This window comes from Ctenocephalides felis, unplaced genomic scaffold, assembly GCF_003426905.1.
Source record: "Ctenocephalides felis isolate EL2017-DRISC unplaced genomic scaffold, ASM342690v1 CF-g0.4_SCAFFOLD_01170, whole genome shotgun sequence".
Classification (NCBI taxonomy): domain Eukaryota; kingdom Metazoa; phylum Arthropoda; class Insecta; order Siphonaptera; family Pulicidae; genus Ctenocephalides; species Ctenocephalides felis.
The window spans coordinates 11,367,934-11,390,957 of record NW_020537324.1 but is presented as its reverse complement, the minus strand read 5'-3'; the positions used below and the strand labels follow the sequence as shown (position 1 = coordinate 11,390,957).

Sequence of the window (23,024 nt, the reverse complement as noted above, 5' to 3'; positions counted from 1 at the left end):
AAGCTTCAAACAGTAAGATATGACTGCAGTGAAAATCGCTAATGTAAGTGTTGATATAAAGATTTATAAAAATGTGCGTAAACTCTAATCTAACAATAAGAAAAAAAAGTGTACACAAACATTTAAATGTATATATGTAGTTTTTATTTATTTATTTATTTTAAATATATCGCCCACAGATTACCTCCAAGAGGACTCAAAAATACAATTATTTTACATAATGAATAACAATTAAAATATATACAAAATTACAATATATGGTTATTAACATAAAATACATAACATAAAATTACATATAATGCAGAATGTAATAGTTTTATTTATAAACAGAATAAGATAAAATAATGAGATATTTGAAAAGAAAATAAAAAGGTTAACTTGTGCAGATGGAGATTATTTGATTAGATGAAGTGTTGTGAATATCTATTTCATTATTAATTAAGTTGAAGTTAGAAGACATAAGTAAAATAGGCGAATTTAAAAAAGAATTAGATTTAGGAGTAGGATAATTGAATAATAATTGTGAACGCGTAGATAGTCTTAGAACATTAAAAGATAGTTGGTTAAGAATAAGAGGACAGTCTATAGAATTATTGCAAAGTTTAAATAAGAACATAATTGTACAGATGAATCGACGTGAGGCAAGGGAAGGAATACCAAATTCTTGTAGTAAAGTGTAGTAAAGGGTAATTTTTATAGGTTTTCTAATAAAGATATTTCAGAAACTTTCGCTGAACTTTCTCTATCGCATCAGAGTTGTTAATTTGATAAGGATACCAAAAATCGAACCATATTCTAATTTTGAACGTACATTAGAATAGTACATGCAGAGAAGTTTTTTTATCAAATCAGTTCTATTTATTGGCTCTCCTGTGTGTTAGTGGCTAGAGCAATGAGAATTCAGATTCGATACCAGCCAGGTGCCTGGTATCAGTATCAGTATTGACATCGGTTTTTACTTTTAAATATAGTAAGCAATTTATTTTTAATTGAATATATTTCTCACATGATGTTACATCATTTGATAATTTATTACTAATACATAAATTGTTATAGAAAAAATTCATTACATAGACCCAACTATTTGGTTGGCAATCTATCGAACGAGGTAGTTGGTTGAATCAAATCATCGCAGCAGCTTATTTATAGAACCCTTATAGTTCTGATCGCTGTTCGAATAATATATATATATATATATATATATATATATATATATATATATATGAAGGTAACATATTAAGTTTGATTAATATTTAAAATCAAAAATTATACTCCTAGTGGAGTATCTACTGGACGTATCTACTAATATCCGACCGTAATTTTATCCCTTTCTCACATAACTTTAACAATTTATAAACATATTGTAAAATAAGTGAATGAAAAAATAGTAAATAAACTATATTAAAAATATGATTTAAACGTAAAAAAATAAATGCAGTTTTATCGTACATTGTTAGCGATGAAGGAAAGATCTGTGCCACATACAATATTAACAATTACAATATTAACAGTTATAATTTTGACTGCATGATATAAAAAGTAAGTTTACTATGTTCGCTAAAGTTATTATAGAACTATTAAAACATCTCTTCCAAAACCTAACAATGAATCTACACTGTGAAGACAGCGGAAATATAGATGGTGATATAGACCACACCAGCATAGAGCGTAGTAGAGTGCTCAATAAAACAGACGTCGAGGCACCGCCGGCGTACAATTAGCGTTCGGCGCCATTTTAAGCGTTGATTGTGTCCACAGTGCGGTTAGCTAATCGACGCTAATTCAGTTACCGCGGCGGGAGACGGGCACTGGGACCGGGATGGAAGTGACAGAACACGCTCTACGAAGACTGTTTTGCGTAATAATTGTCGTCAATTCAAATGCTGATTCATAATTGCTTTGCACACCGAATTGAGAAATTATGCGCCAGTATTCGCGGCAGAGTGGCGGTCGGATGTATGATGTGTGCGCGCCGTTTTGTGTCCCATGCAAAACGTCCTTGTTTGAGTTGGACAGCGAAATAAAGCTGTCGGACGTTGCGGGCTGGCATGATTTGCACAAAGGGCGCCCTGGAGTGTATCGTAAACACTGATTGATATCGTTTCCACACAAAGAGTATTTAATATATGTATATAGAACAAGTATATATTTAATGTATATGTACATATATATATATATATATATATATATATATATGTATATATATATATTCAGAATATTTTTCAAGACCTTGAACTCTATCACCATAAAATATTTCATCATGATTGTTAACAAGTTTTATTTCAGCCCATCTTCACCAAAAACCAATTAGTACGATTTGCAACTAATAGCTTTCGAACAGTTGCAATCTGCTCACAATTTTTGAAAACAACTTGAATCGAAATTTTGCGCTTACCTGCTAGTTAATAAAAAAGGATGCAGACAAAAAACTGATAAACGCAAATTGATTTCGAGTTTCATGACTTTTAAATTCTTGCAATCGGTGCAGACTAGTATAACTTTGTGAGATAATATTAAAAAGCTCAAATTTTGAACATTTATTATATTAAATATTAGTATTTTCCTATCTGACTTTTATTCTAATGAACATAAACTAAATTATGTAAAAATTGAGTCTTGACTCTAGGGCAAGTGTCATTATTTTTACTGTAATCCTGGAAATGGTATTTACGGTTACTATTTCAAAATTTGAAAAACAAAATTAATAAAATTCAACCACAATAACTGAAAAATAGTCGCAACTTCACTAAAGCTCTAAGTTGCACTTAAAAGCTCAAACTTTCTAAAGAACTAATGACATATATTTTTTTTAATTTTACGACAGTTATGTTAAGCGCTTCGGTTTGACTGAGACACCCTGTATATAATTCAATGAATCAATAACAGTAATAAAATTTTATTAATTTTATATTATAGGGGGAAGTCCCCGAGTGCCGGGCACCTAAGGTTATTTATAAATAAATAAAAAAATATTTTACGAAATGTTTATTAAATTATGATTTATGTTACATAACAAAGTTAGAAATGAAACTAAATTAACAAAAACGCAACCTTTGCTAAAAAATAATTAATACTATCAATCAAACATTGGTAACACAAATTATGATTATAGAAAGTGGCATCTAGTATCAGACATTTCAAAATCACCTGCATTGAACATATATGTAACCATCTCCACACTCTGGCATGTGTCTGCACATGTGTGGTTGACGAATATTCTTTGAAATTGCAAAAAAATCACTACTTATCCACCTTTTTGGCTGGGCCACGCCGATGCTCTCAGCTGGAGCATTATCATAAGATTTTCATTCTTTGACTCGGAAATACAAAAAATGGGGTATGTGGTGATCGTTAGCACTCATGCAGAACAAAATTAAATAATTAGAATAAATTACGACAATTCTCACAAAAATATCAATATGTTTACTGTCTGGCGTTAAGGAACGACTTAGTGTCCGGCGGTGAGGGACAGACATTTTTGTTCATTTGGTGGTACCAACTAAAATTGTTCAAAAGATCTAATAATATTCTACCATTGTACGGTTAACAATCAAGTACTACTTTTATCTTTGCATACCACTCAAATGTAAATGCATAAATATACTAGAATTACTTAAATGATATTTAGGTGACGCCGTGATTTAGCGCCTAAAACAGCAAAAGGTTGCTACCTCCGTGGCCGTGTGCGTCACAGTTGAGTCTTGGCGCGTGATCCTGCACCTATGTGCACCCTGCGACCCTTTCACTTGTATTTTAAAATAAAAAGATTCATACTCGTTCCCGTCCGGCGTTACGGGACTTTCCCCTAATTTAAAAGAGATCAATTTAAGTTTAAATATTTTTGCAACATTTTCTATGATAATTTTTTGACCACAAAAAACTAAAATGATGTCTTCACCAGTTTAGGAAAAACAACTCTTCGAGTTTAGGAAATGTTTTGCTAAACTGTTATCATTCAATTATAAAATCTGTTAAAACTACAAACTGATTTGAATAGAAATCAGTATCATAATGTGAAATATAAGTAAATGCATAAATTCTGTCATTTACTTTTTTTAAGAACTTGTTTTTGAAACAAAAGTATCTGCAAAACGTATCGTATCTGTTCTCAGACAAATATAGATCATACACACCAACTGGAGATATCATAAGTTATCATAACAAGTTGTGAAATAACACAAGTTCTCTAAGCGAAGACATTTGTGAAGAAGCAAGTATGTCCTAAGGCTTCTCATACTCTCATCCTATCGTTTCTTGTCATACAGTGAAAGTTGAAACAAAGTTCGGAAGCCGTTAGTACCGCTGCAGATGAATTATGTTAGGTATATGCCTGGAAATATCGTATATAATAGAGAAAGAGAGATCAATAATACTCATGAATACATATGTCGTTATAACAAAAGGATTAAAGGATTACTGATGTAAATTAATACCCTACTAATAGTGCTCATATTCTGATACACTGTGACTAGGTACGATTATTATTGAAGGCACTTTTGGATGCGGAATATATAATCCTAGTGCAGCATGTTATGCAAGGATAATGACAAACCAAACTTCGTAGGGAATTATTTATAGGTTAATCTAAATATCTCATTTTTCTTTTAAAATTGCTTTTCGGAAGGGACTCTGAAAACCAATAAAATAATAATTACACTTTTTTTTCAGAAGGGACTCTGAAAACCAATAAAATAATTATTACACACAACTTTTTTTGCATTAATTTTACATATGCTTGTGAAATTAGCAATTGGGCATATGACGATGTAAGTTAAATTAGACTTGTGGTATAAATTTTATTATATTTTTTTTAGGTTCTTATCAACGTTTTCATAAGATAACTAGGGTAGAGCGGAAAACAAAGACTGTCTAAACCAAAAACGCAAAACCCAATGAACTATATCACAACAACAAAAAACGTAAAAAACGGTAGAATTCCTAATCAATTTCTAATTACAGAAATGCTTTTTAGCTATTATGACAGAAATGCTTTTTATCTCTAAAATTTGTCACCTGTCCCTTTTCGCCCCATAGGCAAACAGATTAAGGGGGTATTCTAGTGTAGAAATTCAAAAAAATCTAATTTCTTTTATTTCATATTTTCAAAGTTCAACTATCTAAGAATATGGGTACGAGAAGGTTTTTGAAAATTTGAATAATTTTCGGAGATATAGGCATTTTACTAACTCGGTCTCGGGCAAAACTTAAAATGCGTTGTTCTCAGAACATACCTTTTCAGTACTGTTGACACGATTTCTCGAGTTTTAATCGACCGATTCACTTGAAATGTTCAGAGAGTCTTGTTTATAGACCTATCTATAGCCCGAACTAGGATTATCCCCAAATTCCAATTTTTACTATTTTAAAAAAAATCGAGAAACTCAAAAAACAGTAAAAAAAAACACTTTTTTCAAACAGTCCCCAATTTGTAAAAAAAATTATATTCATCGCTAGTTCGGGCGATTGCGACATCATTGTAGATCAATAATCTTTTTATTTTTTGCAATTCCGATGGCTAGGAGGGCTGAAATCAGGTCAAGACTGAAGTGCTAATTTTTTGAGACCACCCACTTCATTAGCTGCCAGTTTTTACAATTTTCAACTTTTTTATTTTTTAATTTTTGTTTTGTATTTTAATAATATTAATAAACAAGTGGTAAAAAAATTGACAGTAAAAACATTCATTGCTTTCTTTTACGACACTTTAAAAATCGCATAAAATCCATCGCTCTACACTAGAATACCCCCTTAAGTAACAGTGTACAATGTTTCAATGAAAAATTAATTTACTAAAAAAGACAAAGGACAATGTACGACAATATTTCGAAATCCCACTATGGTTGTGCGACCATACTATTTGATTTAACATTATTTGCACTGATTTTTCTTTACCACATAGAATGATTCGTCGCATTGAATAAAACGTGTGGTCGAACAACGCTCGAGTAAAATAACGAAAAAACTTTGTAGTAGAACGAGCGTCCGGTCTTGTGACATTGCCCGACAATAGAATTCCCCTGTAAGATGGAAAGACAGGTTACCGTAGAGAGAACACGGAACGCAGTCTCTCTATGAGAACTTAAACTAAGAACGGATGAAGATACATGCACCGCCATCATGATGCGATGATAGGATTCCCAAGATATTTCCTAAAAGCACAGGACCAAACTCTATGGGCAATAATAGAGATTTTCAAGGAATCATCGGCAAAAATTATTTAAGAAGTTTCAAGGAAATTGATATCACACTATTTTATACTATATTCTACTTTCCGACGGAGAAGTTTAGGTTTTCTCCAGAAATTCAGACTTGCTAATTTCAGGTTTTCTCGACGTTACCTTTTATTCTGAATCAGTTGAGGCTAAAATTGGAAAAAGTATGTTATTTAAAAAATGTAAACATTCATACGATGGAACTTGATAAGGACTCGCGCTGTTTTCTACAATGGTTGGCCAAGCTTTTTTTTATAATTAACAGTAGAGTGTAAAATTTTTCGTCTCTTATTTTTTAGCCAGAAGTAAGTGAATGAATTTAAAATCAAAATCTGTTTGAAAAGTATCAATGACATATAGTTAACACAATTGCAAATATCATAAGTTTGATTGAAAAATATTAATTGGAAATCGTATTGTTTACTATTATTGAAAATGTTAACTTTATTTTTACAATAAACAGTTGAAAATTATATTTAAATAGTTGAATCTCGATTCTTATTGTTCATGTTAATTTGTCACATGTATCAGAAAGTTTATTTATACAAATGAAATGTCATTTACACGTAGTTATATTACAGTTTATTGAAATATTTCGGTTTTTAATATTTTGTAAATTTGTCTTCTACTCGATAGTTTATTTACTATATTATTCAACTACTTGTCATTTTTGATGTAACATGAATTTGTATTTTACTTGATAGTTTATTTACGAAATTAAACAATGGCTTTATACTGACTGTGTCGCCTTGATCCCAAATCCCGAATTATCACCCTAGCTATAATTTTAAAAATATCTTAACATTTTTCAAGTATCAAATAATATAAATGAATAAACATATACAAAAAGTGCGTTAATATTATTATTATTAACTAAAATATTTCAGTAATAAAAATTGACCATATTCCAATAATTTTAGATACGCCACAATCAAATATTCTGCTCGCGAATTCCGAGATATATATGAATTTTGCCGCTGGGGCGGCGGCATCCGAGTGGAAAGGGTTAAATTGCTGCCAATGAAGATAAAATATGTTAAAAAATATTTTATATAGGCATAATTTCATCAATGTGTTGAGTGTAATTAAAACGATATTTCAATTAAGTACTTTTTGAACAGTTTTATATTTTATTTTGCTTTATATTTTACATTTAAATTTAAAATAATGAATTTTTCTATTTAATTATATAAAATAATTTTTAATTATTAAATATCTAATATATTTTTACCTTCACTCATTATAATTTATCTGAATATGAAGAAATATACGTATAAATCGTTTTTACCAAAATAACGTTATTTATGTATTTTACTGATTTAAGATATTTAAGATATATCATTTTATTCAATATCTCGCACTATTTTGCAACATGCATTTTTGTTGTTTACTAAAAGAGAATATGATACTATTATTTGCTACATAGTTATTGCAAATTCATTTAACAAAATTAGGCAGCGTATCATATTTTTTTTTTAAATTTATTAAAACTTATTACATATCTGGAATAAGCTCTACTTTGGCACGCAAGCTTGTACCGTAAGATCTGAGAACGCGAACATGGCTCAGCGTTGCGAGATGAGAGGACAAAGCGTTGAAAATACTATTTTGCATAGAATATTATGCTTTTGTATAAGTGAATAGACTGTGGACAGTATACACATTCGACTTGAAAATCGTCACATTGTAAATTTGTTTTATAGAATTAAGTACGTTGATGCACTTATTTGATTACGGTAAGTAATGGAATGTCGGCAAATTAAATGCTCAGAAGCACGCAACTCGCGTAAATATGTCGCAAGGAAGCGAAGGGGATCCCAAATAAAGTAATTGACGAAACACATTGAGCGTGTGATAGAGTTATAAGGTGAAAAAGTCAGAGAGCTTTGGTTGAGGGAGTTTATTATATTAGGAGATAGGATGATTGAATGAAAACTCAAATTAGCAGGTACATAATAATATAACCTACCAAAAAATGCCACATATTTTTAAACCAAATACACTATTACTAGATATACAATGGTAAATAATACTAGAATAAATAAATACATCTAAGATTTAATAACGAAAACACAAAATGATAATTTAAAACACGAAAAAACTAATTAAGTAAATACTATTTCTTCATTTTCAAACATGTTAAAATATTAGTCCCTCTCATTTCACTACTTACTTCAAGATTTTTCTAGATTCCAATGAAAAATAATTTATCTAAATATAACTAGGCACCCCATACAAAATCATCAAAATAAAAATAAGCAGTTGTGAGATAACAAAACTTAAAACCAGATGTATGATTAAGCTCAATCAATATTAAAATTTAAACATTTGATAATTGATTCTTAATCAAAATAGGGCTGAATATCTAAGTGTTATATAATAATATTTATCAAACAAATTGAAGAGCTATATATTGTACTTGAATATGTACATATCACTAAAGAATGTTTTATTTATATCGCAAATATCATGCTCGCTCCAACCATTGCAATTTTATTTTATTATCTGTATAAAAATCAGTAATAGTATTTCATATTATATCGAGTACAATTATCACGTAAGTATGTTCAATTTATAAAAAAATGTAAAATAAGTAGAAGTTTAATCTAAATATTTATTATCTTAATATAAATAGATAAAATCAACTTGAAATATGAAAAAGCTGATGTTCATTAAGTAAGTTCTGTTCCTATGGGATACCTAAAGGCTCGGGTTTAACTTAAGTTTATTTCTTTTGTCAATACTATGTATATTGAAAGTATTTTTCAATAGTTGATACATAATTATAAAAATTTACTGTTAAAAATTTAGCAAAAAAGAAAAAAAATAAATAGTTATTCATTGTACTTGAAATGTGTCATCATATTCAGTTAAAGCAACAATAAAAAATAAATATGATAAAAATATAGTAACAATATAAAAACATCTAGAGTGAATAAAATAACGTAAATCAATCAGAAGAAGAAATTGTAGATGTAAAAATGATAAAAGTACAAAATCCTGGTCACATTTTTTGTTTTCATAAAATATAAATTTTGAATATATATATATTATAAAATGAAAAATTAAGTGTGACAAACCAAGGTAAATCGAATAACTTATAAAAATTCATATATTCAACCCAAAGCATTAAAAATCAAGGAAAAGGAAAAAAACTAAAAACATAAAAACGCTGTTGTAAAACGATCTCAGTATATAAATCAGTCTTTTGAAACAGTATTCACTTTCAGAAAATATTATTTGTACATATGACCATCAAGTTGTAAATAAGTTAATTAATTCAACTTTATTTGGAATGGTTTTTTTTTGAAGTTTGTAATAAAATTTGCATGAGGTTATAAAACACAATTTTGGCAATATTTGCAAAAACAAGGATATCAGATCATAATATACCAGATATCTATATAAGTGTATAAACTGTTGAACCGCTTTTGTAGCCATTCTGATATGAGTTAAGACGTGGCATGACTCAGCTTACAAAATAAGCCAGTTTCCACTCATAGCCGGATATACATTTAAACCCACGTTCTCTTTACATGATAATCCAGAGATTACATGACAAACCACAATACCTCTTAGGTGTCGCTACTGTCACGTCTCTACTACCTCTTTTAACTATAATGTGTGTGTCTGGTTGAGCCCAGGGTTACAATAAATTGACTAATTTATATTAGACATTGGATCGTAATGGTTACATATATAAATCTCAATAGAATTTGAAGTTTATCATATATTTATTCCAACTGAACAAAAATTCAATAAATGCTAAACAATTTCTTCAAATTGAATTGCATTAAGCTGTCTTAAGCAAATTCACCTATAGGTTGTTTTAATATCTTCACATATAGATGAGATTCTAAATATTTTTAAAATCGTGAAATTTCACTTAATTACATTGATCTACTTCACATTACATGTCAAGTAGCCAATTGCCATTTTAAGTAATTAGTTAGGAAACGTCTCCTCGAGCTATTTGCGAAGCATTCTATCGTAGGTTACCAGTCCGTAAAGACAGTCGTAAAGGGAGACAAAGAAAAGTCAAAAACACACAGTTACTTACAAGATGTCGTCTTTCGTGACTTTCGTAATTAAAACCACTCTTCCGACACCACGAACTAATGTTGAATCTCTTATACGTCAAGAGACAAAGTTGTATAATAGTTTTGCACGCTATACTTTGGATATACAGCCGAGAAGAAGTTACTTTTAAACTAATATTCTTTGAACTTTGATTGCACGAGTTTACATTCATGAATATTCAATGGCAATGAAAATTGCAATATGTGACTGTAAATGAATGACATCGATATTAATTAAATATTTTTGAATGAATTATTCATTTCTGAGTCAACAAACTAGAAAAAATCTGAAAAATAAATATGAAAAGTTATTTTTATATAAAATAGTTAATCTGATATGAATTTAATATATAATAATAACAATTTGTAAAAGAATCAAGCATTCACTATAAACAAATTAGGTAGAATACAAAAAAATCAAATCAAACGTAACTAAGGAAATAATTTTTTTATTTGTATTCGACTCGCATTATTTCTCAATTTATTTTACTTGGTAAACTAGTTTTTTTATTTTTAAAAAAGTGGATTTTCCTTTATCATTGTAAATTTTGCCGTGGTAGAAATTCTATAAACAAGACAGAAAAAGCTCATGGCAAGTCGGACGAGAGCTTTAAAGCTGCAGTTGGGCTACGTGCCAGCTTCCCCATTAATTCTGAATAGTCTAGAAGTAGAGTCCGGTAATTGGAACCAAAGCCATTTTTTTAATGGTTTTTATTTTATATATTAAATTATCTATTGAAAAGTTATATTTTTACAAAAGTATTATTTTTAACTTAATTTAGCACAGCGTAGTTTGAATATCGATACTATCAAACTATTTAAGTATAGAGAAATCCAAGCCCGCCCTCAGGATTTTATTTCTCCGGTGAATGACGAAAGAGTAAAAATAAATCTCAAAAAGTTATGAATTCATCTTCAAACATATTTAAAAGCTTTTTAACTTTTTTACAAACTCAATATAATTAAAATAAATTTCAAATAAATTACTCAGACATTTTGCGGCAGGGCACAATCTCAATAAATGCTAATTTTATCTAAATTGAGTTTTTAATTAAGGGCGACCATGCTTTGCGCAGGATGAAGTTTTTCAATGTAGGATATCGACCATACCACAGAGACGGTGAATTTTTGCATTCATTTTGTTTTTGCTAAATGTTCTTGACACTGTAAAGAATATATTAAATTTTATATATATGTGGAACAAAAAGTTTGAACTAACTAACTAAATTTAATGAGGTAGATATAATATAATAAGTTAAATATTGAAGCTAAATGATCGTTAAAAATTCTTCTCAATACACAATAATATGAATACTTCAAAAACGATTCGTAGATCGCATAATAGTTTTTTTGCTAAGGAAAATAACAAAGATTATAATGAGAATAAATTTTTCGCAAAAAATGCCTCAGGCAGTATCAATTCTGTCCTTTGCGGATACGGGATGGAGAGTAATATATTTTTCAAACCCAGAAGGGACAACTAACGGAGTGAATCATTCCTAACTTTTTACTTTTACACTTCCTTTATATAGTTAACCTAAGGCAAATGCCATAAAGTTATTTATTGCTCTTTGTTTCCAGTTAATTCTGATAATGTAATATAATATTATTAAATAACAAGATATTGGTAATATCGATTGTTAATGAGACATTATTTTTATTTATGTGCTACATTTTGTTTCTAGTTATTTGTTGTATTTCTTGCTAAATCAAAATATAAGCCCAAGGCTTATACAGCACAGAATGTCTTCTATATGAGGTTAGGTAAACTGAGATGTGTACTATCATAATACCAAAGCCTAGGTAATCAAGACGAATAGCTAATTGCCAAACATGTCTGATATGTAAACTAGAGGTTTAGCTTCAGAATTAAATTGTATTGTATATTCAAAATATTCCATTGACAAAATTACAAGACGTCTCGACCGTGGATAAATATTTGTGAACGGTTTTCATAATAAAATAAATAAAATAATATTAGTGTTAAATATTGTTAATTTGAGCGGATAATAAATCAAGACTAGCAACTTTCATAATTGTTAAACATGTCTAATATGTTTACTTAATGTTTAGCTTCAGAATAAAATAGAATAATTATTTAAAATACTCATTGACAAAAGTACAAGGCGTCTCCACCGTGGGTAAATTTTATGTAATGATTTTTATTTAAAAAAAAAATGATTATGTTGATTTCTTAGAATAGTCTAACAATACAAATATCTAGTTGCCGAGCATATAGTTTATATATTATTCATATATAAATATATAAATAGTGCTTTCGTTGCGCTCGTTTGGATCTTTATTCAATCATTACATTTATGCCCACAATTACAAATAATTTATTTATTTTTATAACACTCCTTGGAGATTCAATTCCATTTTAATTTTTTGGATCAAATAAATATGAAGACTACACTATTAATTCCTGTACCATCCAAAATACAATCACAAAAGTCATATATCACACCATACGTTCATCACATATCTAGCACCCTAATAGTAGTAACGAACCAGAAACTCTAATTATTATGCAAATGTAACACAGGCATAAATTGTTGTAATATCGTGTCAGTAATCTTGACATTGTGTCTGTACTAATCGCAATAACAATCGTTCAAATGTACGCGAAATCGCGGACATCTTAATTGGTAGTTTCAATCTGACTAATTCTCAAACCAAGGGAATTTAGAACAAAGCCATTGAGAATTAGACCATGGATTTATTATCGAATCGCACCGGAGATTAATTAGATGAATTTAATTTAAATATGATAATTGGGGACTGATCTTGAGATGAGAACAACAGATTTTTGCATATATTTAACTAAAGATACTTGAATTTTATGAAGGTGAATCAACAACAAAACTGTTCAAGGACAATCATTAATAATATATTTACAACGTATTTTAAAAAATAATATTAAACATTTACAAGCAAAAACATCACAAGATTATAAAGGAACAGCAATAATATTTTTATATTGAAAAACTTTAATCCAATTCCTTGTTTGAAAAAGCATCGATTTATCCTCGAGTAATGACTAGGATACCTTTTCATATAATTCAAAACCATTCAGAGTCCTGTCATCCTACGGCATCATCCTTCGGGTGTTATTTATGACGGTCTTTTTTCGGGGGTCCTATTTTCTCTATTCACACATGCCCGTCCGCGACTCAGTTTTACTAGTATATTTCTAACTATCAGTAGGATACTCAATTTGGTAGGAGATCTGCCGGGTTTAGTGAATGACGTAGGTAAATAAGTTTTTGGCAGACTGAAAAGGGACGTGTTCTCTGAACCGCAGAGAGCCTATTTAATAACACGAAGGATATTAACGGTACAATTAACGGAGATGAGGAGATAGTGGAAATTTAAACTATAATCATAGAGAGACAGATAGAACTTTATGCCAAATTTATGTGGAAGATCTATAATGTGATAAGAAGAAAATAATTTAAATAACTGTACAATGGATGATTTAATTAAAAATCTAACGATTATAGGGACAACCATTAGTTACGGATTAATGCAGCGTAAGCTCATGTTTTGTTTTGCAAAAACTTTTAGAGAACATAGTAAGTTTTTTTAATTTGTTCTAAATATCGACTAAATTTATACCACTATTAATACCACAGACTTCGAATTTATTTTGGAAGCATCGGCTGCTATGTATTCTCAAAAATGATTTAAAAAGTTATTCCGGCAGTTGTAAATATTACGTGCGAACAACATAATTTCAATAATTCCGTACCATTATTACACGAAATATTACACTTCCAAAAATTGTATCCACTGATGACGAGATCAAATTTTACGTTTAAATATTTGCAATAATACAGATTTTTTAAATCTTTGCATTCCTCTTTTTCTCAAAATACTATATGACGTTACACAAAACATTACAACATAATTAAAATAAAAACAAAAAGCTATTTAAATCTAATTGGTTCATCAAAATAGCGTTCAATCTAAATAATGTTTTTCATAATAAGCTTATATTAATGGTCATTCCATATGCAATTATTTAATTACATAACAATCGAACAAAACATTTTCAATTATGCACACCGAATTAAATAAACTAGTGATTGAATCGATAAATTCATACATTTTATGACATTAAATGAAAATGAATTGAAGTAAATATATTCATGATTATTTGGGAAATATGTTGTATTCGATAATGCCTAATTTTATTAAATATATTAGTGAAATACAGCAAATTTTTGTCTTTTATGTAATAATTAATAACTTTTTTGCTAGTTCATTTGAATATCTATATTTATAAAGTTTAGTACATATATGATATTTAGTGAATATGAATTAAATGATTTAATGAATTAAATCTCTCTTCATATCTATGACAAGTATTGTTAGATAATGTTTTTTATTATATTAGAATACTCTGTGTGCTCTTTATCTCTAATTTTTAGTAAATAAATAATATTGTTGATTTGTAATAGATTTATTAAAGAATACAAAAAAACATCTTTCTAAAAGATTTAAATCAAGTGTATTCTCGCGTTACTGTAACCTTTATTTAATAAAATATTTATTTCCTCATACTTTCAAACGCTTTATATCATTATTATCATCTTAGCATATTATATTTTTTATTATTCTCATTCGCGAATGAATATAGGCGTGCGACGCGCTTATATTTAAATAAATACCACATTTTATATATAATCCTTGCATATTCTAACCCCATTTTCGTTTATGGCCTGGGATATATTTTCAGGCCTTGAATAACCTTTCTGTCATCATAATTTATCTTACGGTAATAAATATCCACTCGATATGATATATAATATCTGGCACAGCCCTGAGGAAAATGCAGAACTAAAGACAGATAGTGTTAATGGTAAAGCTCCTTATTTATGTTTTGTAATTTTCTCATATGTTCTTCAGCTTATTCTTTGTCAGAGATGAATATCTAATCTTCAGATGACAATTAGTTTAATCAAATTATTTTAATTCGCATATCTTCTAGATTAAAATAAGCAAAATAGTTCATCATAACAAATTGTATTATAAATATTAATTAGTATTAAAAGAATTTAGTATAAATTATTTTAATTGAATGAAAACGTATTTTTTCAGAAGGCCTTTGGAAAATTTATAGGATAAAATTACTAATTAATATAGTTTTAGTATAGTTATAAATTAAGTATTGTTATTTAGTATTTCCATTATAAAAAGACCTTTTCAATAGGTATACTGATGGAAATCGATAAAATAAATCAAAACAATATACATTATTATTTATTTGACAACCATACAAGGTATGGTTTTAGTTGCTATGCAAAATGCGTTAATTTTTAATTAAATTATCAATATCAAATGTACTAAATAATATTAGTAATAAAATTTTACTATTTTCAAACTTATTAAAACGCACAAACTTCTCTACATTTTAAATAAAGCTTGAAATTAATTATTTTTTTTGTAATTTTAATGATTTACGGGCCAATTCCTTGGTAACAAAGACTGTTACACTACTTTCTTCATATAAAATGGTAGTAAAAACTTTCGAAATGTAGGTAATTGCTGTGCAGTCAGGCGTTTTAGTTATAATTCCTAACCTAAAAAACGCACAAACGCCAAAAAGTATGTTATCATAACTGCATTTTCTGTTGTGCATTTATAACATATACGTGAAGTTAGGTTTTATGCGTGGAAAGTCTGATTGCACAGCAAATATATAGCATTTTAACAGTTTTTACTATACCAATTTATATAAGAAAGGAGAGTAACATTGCGTTGCCATAACAACTGTATGTTATGGTCTATTTGACCGGAGTGTTGGCATCTCAAATTTGGAAAAATTTATACTAAACTTAGAAGTATAATAAGTAAAATAACAAATATTATTTTTAATAGTTTAAGTCATTTATTTTTATTCATAATCCCTAATCTAAGCCGAGGAAAACATTCCATTTTGCAACAAGAGTCGGGTCGTATCTGATCCCGAGCAATGTGCTAAGCGCTGGCAGCCAATTTCGTTGAACGACCAGTGACGATAACGTGAAATACAGCTTCATTGTCGGCTGCCTTAAAGCATTGCATACCAAAATCTATTTAAACTTATTTTTTCAATATAAAATTCACCAATCTCTAGAAAAAAATAGATAAAAGACAGAAACATTTGGTGATTTTACATGTTTTAAACACATTTTTATATGCTGCTTTATTCATTCAAAGATTTTTCATAAATTGATTAAAATATATACATATGTACACACAGCGAATGACACTAAATTGGAGGAAAGTATAATCATAGCATTCTAGATCCTCCTCCCTTTAAGTAATACCTAACGGCGGTTGAGGAGAGTAATGACGCTGATATATACATTATTTTTACGTTTTTCGTGATAATTTGAAAGAGTAATTATGTGAATTTTCGTTATGAGACCTTTACATTGATTACATAAAATCACAAGATTGATATATCAATTAACAAGAGCATTAAATTTTTCAATGCTCAATCTAATTACGCATTCACTGAAATATTCTGAATGTATAAATTTCTCTTGTATATTTTTATATTATTTTTGAGAAAAGATAGCGGGAAAGCAATGATCAGGAAATATATTTTAAGTAGTACGAAACAATCGAGTTCAATTGCACTACCCAACAAATTGGAAGACATTGCTAACATCCAACACGACGATAGGAAAGAAACTATTTCGATAGAAGATACATTGGATTAGATATTGGAATTTCGAAAAATGTAACAAGACGTGATTTACATCTTCAAATTTGCAGTTCGGTATAAATAATCATAATCATAATCATATATAATATGTATATTCCAAAGCACGTATATAAAATTAGTTCATAATTATAAATTATTTCATTTGTCAACAAATGTAATTGTGTTAATTTTGTAGAATCATTAGATATCAACCAGAAATAGGTTTTAAATAAATTACAAAAAAATTATGTAAATAGCAGATATTTTACAACTCCAAATAAATGTTCTCATGTTCAAAACTTTGACTTGGATATATTGTTCGAATTGTTCTCGGAAAAGAACTTGTATGAATTAACCGAATTGCTTTTATGAGGCTATCGTTTGCTCGGTGAGAAAAGTTCACGGTTTCTCGCGAGGAAAACTCTATGAGAATATTAATGATGACGTTGATCAAAATCATGGCCACGCAAAATCCTCGAGCGGCTGCACTAACGAATTTCGCTCGTATTCAAATCCGAGTTGCGTTCGAAGCATTAAAATGAAGTGTCGTCGGGTGATAACTGTGTTCATTGTAAAATAGGGCTGTCGATGTGGAAAAGGACACATTTTGTCAAATATTATATATTTAATTAAAAAACTTGCGATCTACTTATTATTGATCCAACAAATATTTGAAAATGCTATAAAATACTATTGAATAATTTCTGAAATAATAGAAAGTGATTAATTATATTCAAAAAAATATTACGGATATTAATAATATTCATACACGATTGAGAAATTGAAAAATAGTTAGATGATGGTCTCTTTATAATTTTTCTAAACGGATTTTATATAAAAGTTTTATTCCGAATTAATTAATTAATAATAATAATATATATTTGAGTATCACATTTTCTATTTCTTTCTATTTATTCATTTTTTATATTATCTACAAATATAAAAAATGTATATCTAGGTATTTATATTTTTATAGATGATACAAAAAATATAAAAAAAATCATCTATATTAATCATTTCCTCATATTCTTAAGCATCAATTTAAAATGCAATTCATTTAATCTACAAAACTCTATATAAAATAATGTGTGTCATAAAACCCATACAAGATAAGTAAAAGCATTTTATACTATGATTTCATATTTTTATGCAGTACATTGATAATTAATTAATCAGAATAAATCATTACTCTATTTTTATTTGTTCAATAGAGTTTCAAACAAAGAAGAAAGATTAAAATTATCTAACAAATCGGTTATATAAACATTTAATATAATTTAACATAAAACAAAAATATAAACATCAAATGCGTAGAATTAAATAAGTTAATGATTTTAGACTGATTCAATTAAAACTTTTATAGAAAAGAATAAATAAAATGAATATAACCAATAAATTTTGGAAATATGTTTGTAACATTTTACATACAAGTTAAAATCATATGTTTACATAGGCCGTGAACATACAGCACTATACTAGTACATTATTTTTATATGTATGAAAATATCGTTATGCACACATCATTAATAATTTTCTATGATTTTTTATATTATATCAATCTATAGATGAGAAAACCTTTTTGCGAGATTTTTTTTCAGATTCTGAGAAAACGAAGTTGGTTATTGTCTATATTTATTTTGGCAATTTAATAAATTTTATCGAGATATAGGAGCCAATTCTCCGATATAGTAGACCGCAACATAGCGTTGTTATGGCAACGGTATATTAAGGTGTTTCTTCATATAAATTGGTAGTAAAAACTGTCGTCGGAATCAGAACTACGCCTAATCGAATAGCAAATACATAGCATTTGGACAGTTTTTATTACCAATTCAGGCAAAGAAAAAAGCGTAGCGTAGCGTTGCCATAACAAAGCCCCATAATTACTATTGAAATTTCCGGAATGATAGTTTCAACGATCATAGACATTAATTAAACAATATTTATTGAGATGTATTTTGTAATACAATATAATTGAATATCACTGTAAAACGCCGGTAACAAGATTATATGTAAAATATTTATACAAGTTATTATGTATAAAATAATGACTGAGAAAAGTAATTACTTTCACCTAATAAAATAATTTTTTCAAAATGCGTGGTTTTTTCACAGCCCTAGTGTAAGATAAACCTAAATTTCAGGTGAAGGTGTGCATAAAACGCAGGGGCGCGGCGCTCGTATTAATTTCCTCGCCGATTGTCATTCGAAGCACGAAACCTTCAACACCGAGACGATCGTAACCCTTCAACATTTGTTGTATGATTCCTTAACGTCTCTTATTCAAGTCAAACGGAAAATGGAAAATGTAGAAACTCACTAAAGGCGTTACTCGCAAAGCGTTACCATAAACCACCCTATTTGAGATTGTTTAAGCATGTCGGGAAAATGCATCGCGGGCGAAAGTATAATTTGCCAGAACTAAGTGGAAACTATCAGCGTTATTTTGAGTCTATTAAGAGATGTGTTAGATATTCTCCCAAAAGCTATGTTTATCGAGAAGAATTATGCACAAGAATAGGGTTGCTATAACATAAAATTAGCATTTTTATATTAGTGGTTACTTTATTATATTACTAATAATGTTATTTTTTCTCTTTCAGATAATGGTATGAGACGACTTCGACATTCAGCAGATACAATGGATGAAGTTACTCCTGGAGACGAAGACGATCCTGCCGGTGTATCGTTGAAAAAACCTTCAAAATTTGTTAACATATAAAAAAAGTTGATCAAATTTTAAAGCTCTAAATTCTATTTAATACCGCAATGTCGAAACTCTTATCAAGAAATTATGTTATAATTTTTATATTCAATATTTTTGCAATAATTACTTTTTGTTTATCTGATTGTCCGCGGTTGTGCGACTGTAAATGGAAAAATGGTAAAGAAACTGTTCTTTGCCAAGGTGCTAACTTGTCTGCTATACCAGCCAAACTAGATGCAGGGACACAGGTACGTGGTAGTTATAAATATATGACAAAAGATATCGATTTAAAAGTTTATTAGAATAAATTTTATTTTATACTATTTCTATTACGTTCAGGTTTTGGATTTGACCGCCAATGATCTTGGAACTATCACACGCGAAGCCTTCAGCAACGCAGGACTTTTGAATCTTCAAAAAATATTTTTAGTCAGATGCCGTTTGAGATCCCTAGACAGATTTTCATTCAGAAAATTGTCAAATCTTGTCGAACTTGATCTAGGTTATAATCTTCTAAGTACAGTGCCATCAAATGCATTAGAATCGACACCAGAATTGCGAGAATTGAAACTTAGCGGAAATCCTATTCAACGCATATCCGATGAGGCATTTGTTAAAGTTCCGCAACTTGTGCGATTAGAATTATCGGATTGCAGGATAAGTACATTAGAACCACGAGCTTTTGCTGCATTAGAGGATACATTAGAGTGGCTAAAACTCGACGGAAATCGTTTGGTAGACGTTAGGTCATCTACTCTCACAATGTTGCATGGCTTACACGGGATAGAATTAGCTTCTAACCCATGGAATTGCACATGTAGTCTACGACCTCTGCGGGAATGGATGCTTGATGAAAACGTTCCGTGTGATGTTCCGCCAGTCTGCAGGTTTCCTGCAAGGCTGTCAGGAAAAACATGGGATAGACTGGAGTTAGATGAGTTTGCTTGTGCACCAGAAATTTTGGCTCCAGATCCGAAAGCTCATGGAGTTGAAGGAAGAAATATCACAATGCGATGTAGAATTGGTGGAGTACCAGAACCTAGCGTGCGTTGGTCATTACGTAATCGTGTGATCGCAAATTTGACAACAATCCATGGAAAGAAAACATATGTTGTTAGAGCAAAAGACAATGAAATTGATTTAACGATTACAGCTGCTGACGCACAAGATGCTGGTATCTACACTTGTGCCGCTGAAAATAAAGCTGGGCGCGCTGAAGCCAGCGTAACATTAGCAGTTTCTAGAAAACCACCGGATGCACCTCTGTCAGGAAAAATGATTATGGCAACACTAATATTGGCCATAATATTTGTGACAGGGTCATGTTTGATAGCAGTTTGCTTCTTTAGAAGACAAAAACGTCGTCCGCCACGATGGAATAATACAAACAATAGTAGACGTGAAGATAGCTATGAGAAGATAGAAATGAATCACAAAGCTTCAAGACCATCAGTAACTAATGGTATGAGTGCGTCGCCTACTAGCACATGCCCTACTGTCGCAATGGTACAACCAGTCAAACGGCGTGGAAAATACCTGCATGTACCAACACAAGATACTGAAGATGAAGATCCTGGTTATGAAGATGATGTAGAAACACCTACACCTTCAACAATAGCAATAGGCAAAGAAGAAAAGAGTTGGAAAGCAGCAAGCGCAGTGCAAGGTCCAAGCATAGGAAATGTTGTAAGAAGTCCTACAGATAGTTCTAATTGGACATCTGAAACTGGTAGTGAAATACGATCAGATGATACAGACTTACACATACCTCGACTTTCAGAATTAAGGTTTGTAATTTTTTATAATTCTAAGTTTTGGCCTTGAGTACTTTACAAAATATATTATTAAGTATATTTTCTTGTTTATAGAGTTGACTCGACGCCAGAGTCTGGTCCAAGCTCAACCTCAGGTCAATTCAATATTTTTGGAAATGTTAATAATAATCCTACAACTCCTGGAAATTCTGGGAACAATAACTATGCAATATTGCCCGCTACTCATCATCCTCCCTATAAACCTGTAGTACCGCAACGTGGAATGCGCAAGCATGCCATTGGTGTAAACCAAAATATGCCGCTTGGCTCCATTGTTGATAATCAAATGCAGAAACGAGTAGTCAATAGTGATGGTAGTGATAATGAAAGAAACTTCCCAGATTTGCTAGATACAAGAGCATATGGTGATACTACAGGAGATCCAGGAAAGCAGAGGGAGAATGCGTTTTGCACGCTTCCAAGGAAGAGGGGAACGAAAAGTGGAAACTCCAGATACCACAGGTAACTTATATAAAATTCAAGTTAATATACATAAAATGCCAATGTTTTCGAATTTTCAGAGGGTCTGATAGTGAATCTCCGTTACTCCAAGATAGTAGATATAGCAGCAATAATAGTGGCAGTATGACTGAATCCGGTGCATCATCGTATCATCAATATAGAAATTTTCCAAATCAGAACAATCGATTACTATCATCAACAAATCAACGTTCCAGCAGTTTTCTCAACTTGTCTTCATCACCAGTTAGTTCTCACGATCCACCTAGTCTTCCGAGTTCACCTGTTCGATCCACAACAGCATCCGCAACTCCTTTATTAAATATAAACAGTCTAAATTCCAGGGCTGATCATGCGTTAGTTGGAGGAAGATACGACTATCATTCTGCACAGTTAGAAAGATTTTTAGATGAATACAGATGTCTTAGAAGACAATTGACCGAAATGAAGGAAACGTGTGATGGTTTAAGAATTAAAAGTTCAAAACCAGAAGCACCTATAAGAACAGTTGCTGGTGGGACATCAAGATATGTTAGTGATAATGGAAGTGAACTAGATGAAGATGAAAGAAAAGATGTTATGATTTCACCACTGACGTCAGTGGCATCAGATCCACCTCCGCCTTATTGGATGCCAAGAAATACGTTGTTAAAAAGACTCGGTGCTAATGATTATTACCAAAGCTGAAATTTGAACAGTTAAAATAAAGTTTGAACTGTGTGAGTGGTTTTCTATGAATAAAATAAAATGTAAGGGATGATCATTTTGAAACTAGAGTGAAATGTCAAAATTTGTAGTAAATATACTTATAGTAAAATTTAACACATTCAACTATTCATTATGTGTATAATATTAATGTTAAAGGTAGAATAAATAAATTTCTTTGTGGTATATATCTTTTTGCTTAATACTAACGATAAGTAAAATGTTATAGTTGAACACGAAAAATGATAAAAATTTCTTCGCCAATCATTCTTCGTGAACTAACAAACTTTTTATTGCATATCAAAATTATTTTATCAAATATGTAAAAATGTTATACTATTCAATAATTAC

General features: G+C 29.9%; 1 protein-coding gene across 1 annotated transcript; it reads left to right on the top strand.

Annotated features, from left to right (window-relative positions):
- Positions 1-1,604: 1,604 nt before the first annotated feature.
- On the top strand, positions 1,605-22,655 carry LOC113366794. Its single transcript, XM_026608449.1, has 6 exons — positions 1,605-1,668; positions 19,592-19,669; positions 19,831-19,943; positions 20,035-21,482; positions 21,564-21,971; positions 22,031-22,655. The coding sequence occupies exons 1-6, from the start codon at positions 1,605-1,607 to the stop codon at positions 22,653-22,655; spliced, it is 2,736 nt and encodes a 911-aa protein (XP_026464234.1).
- Positions 22,656-23,024: the final 369 nt, after the last annotated feature.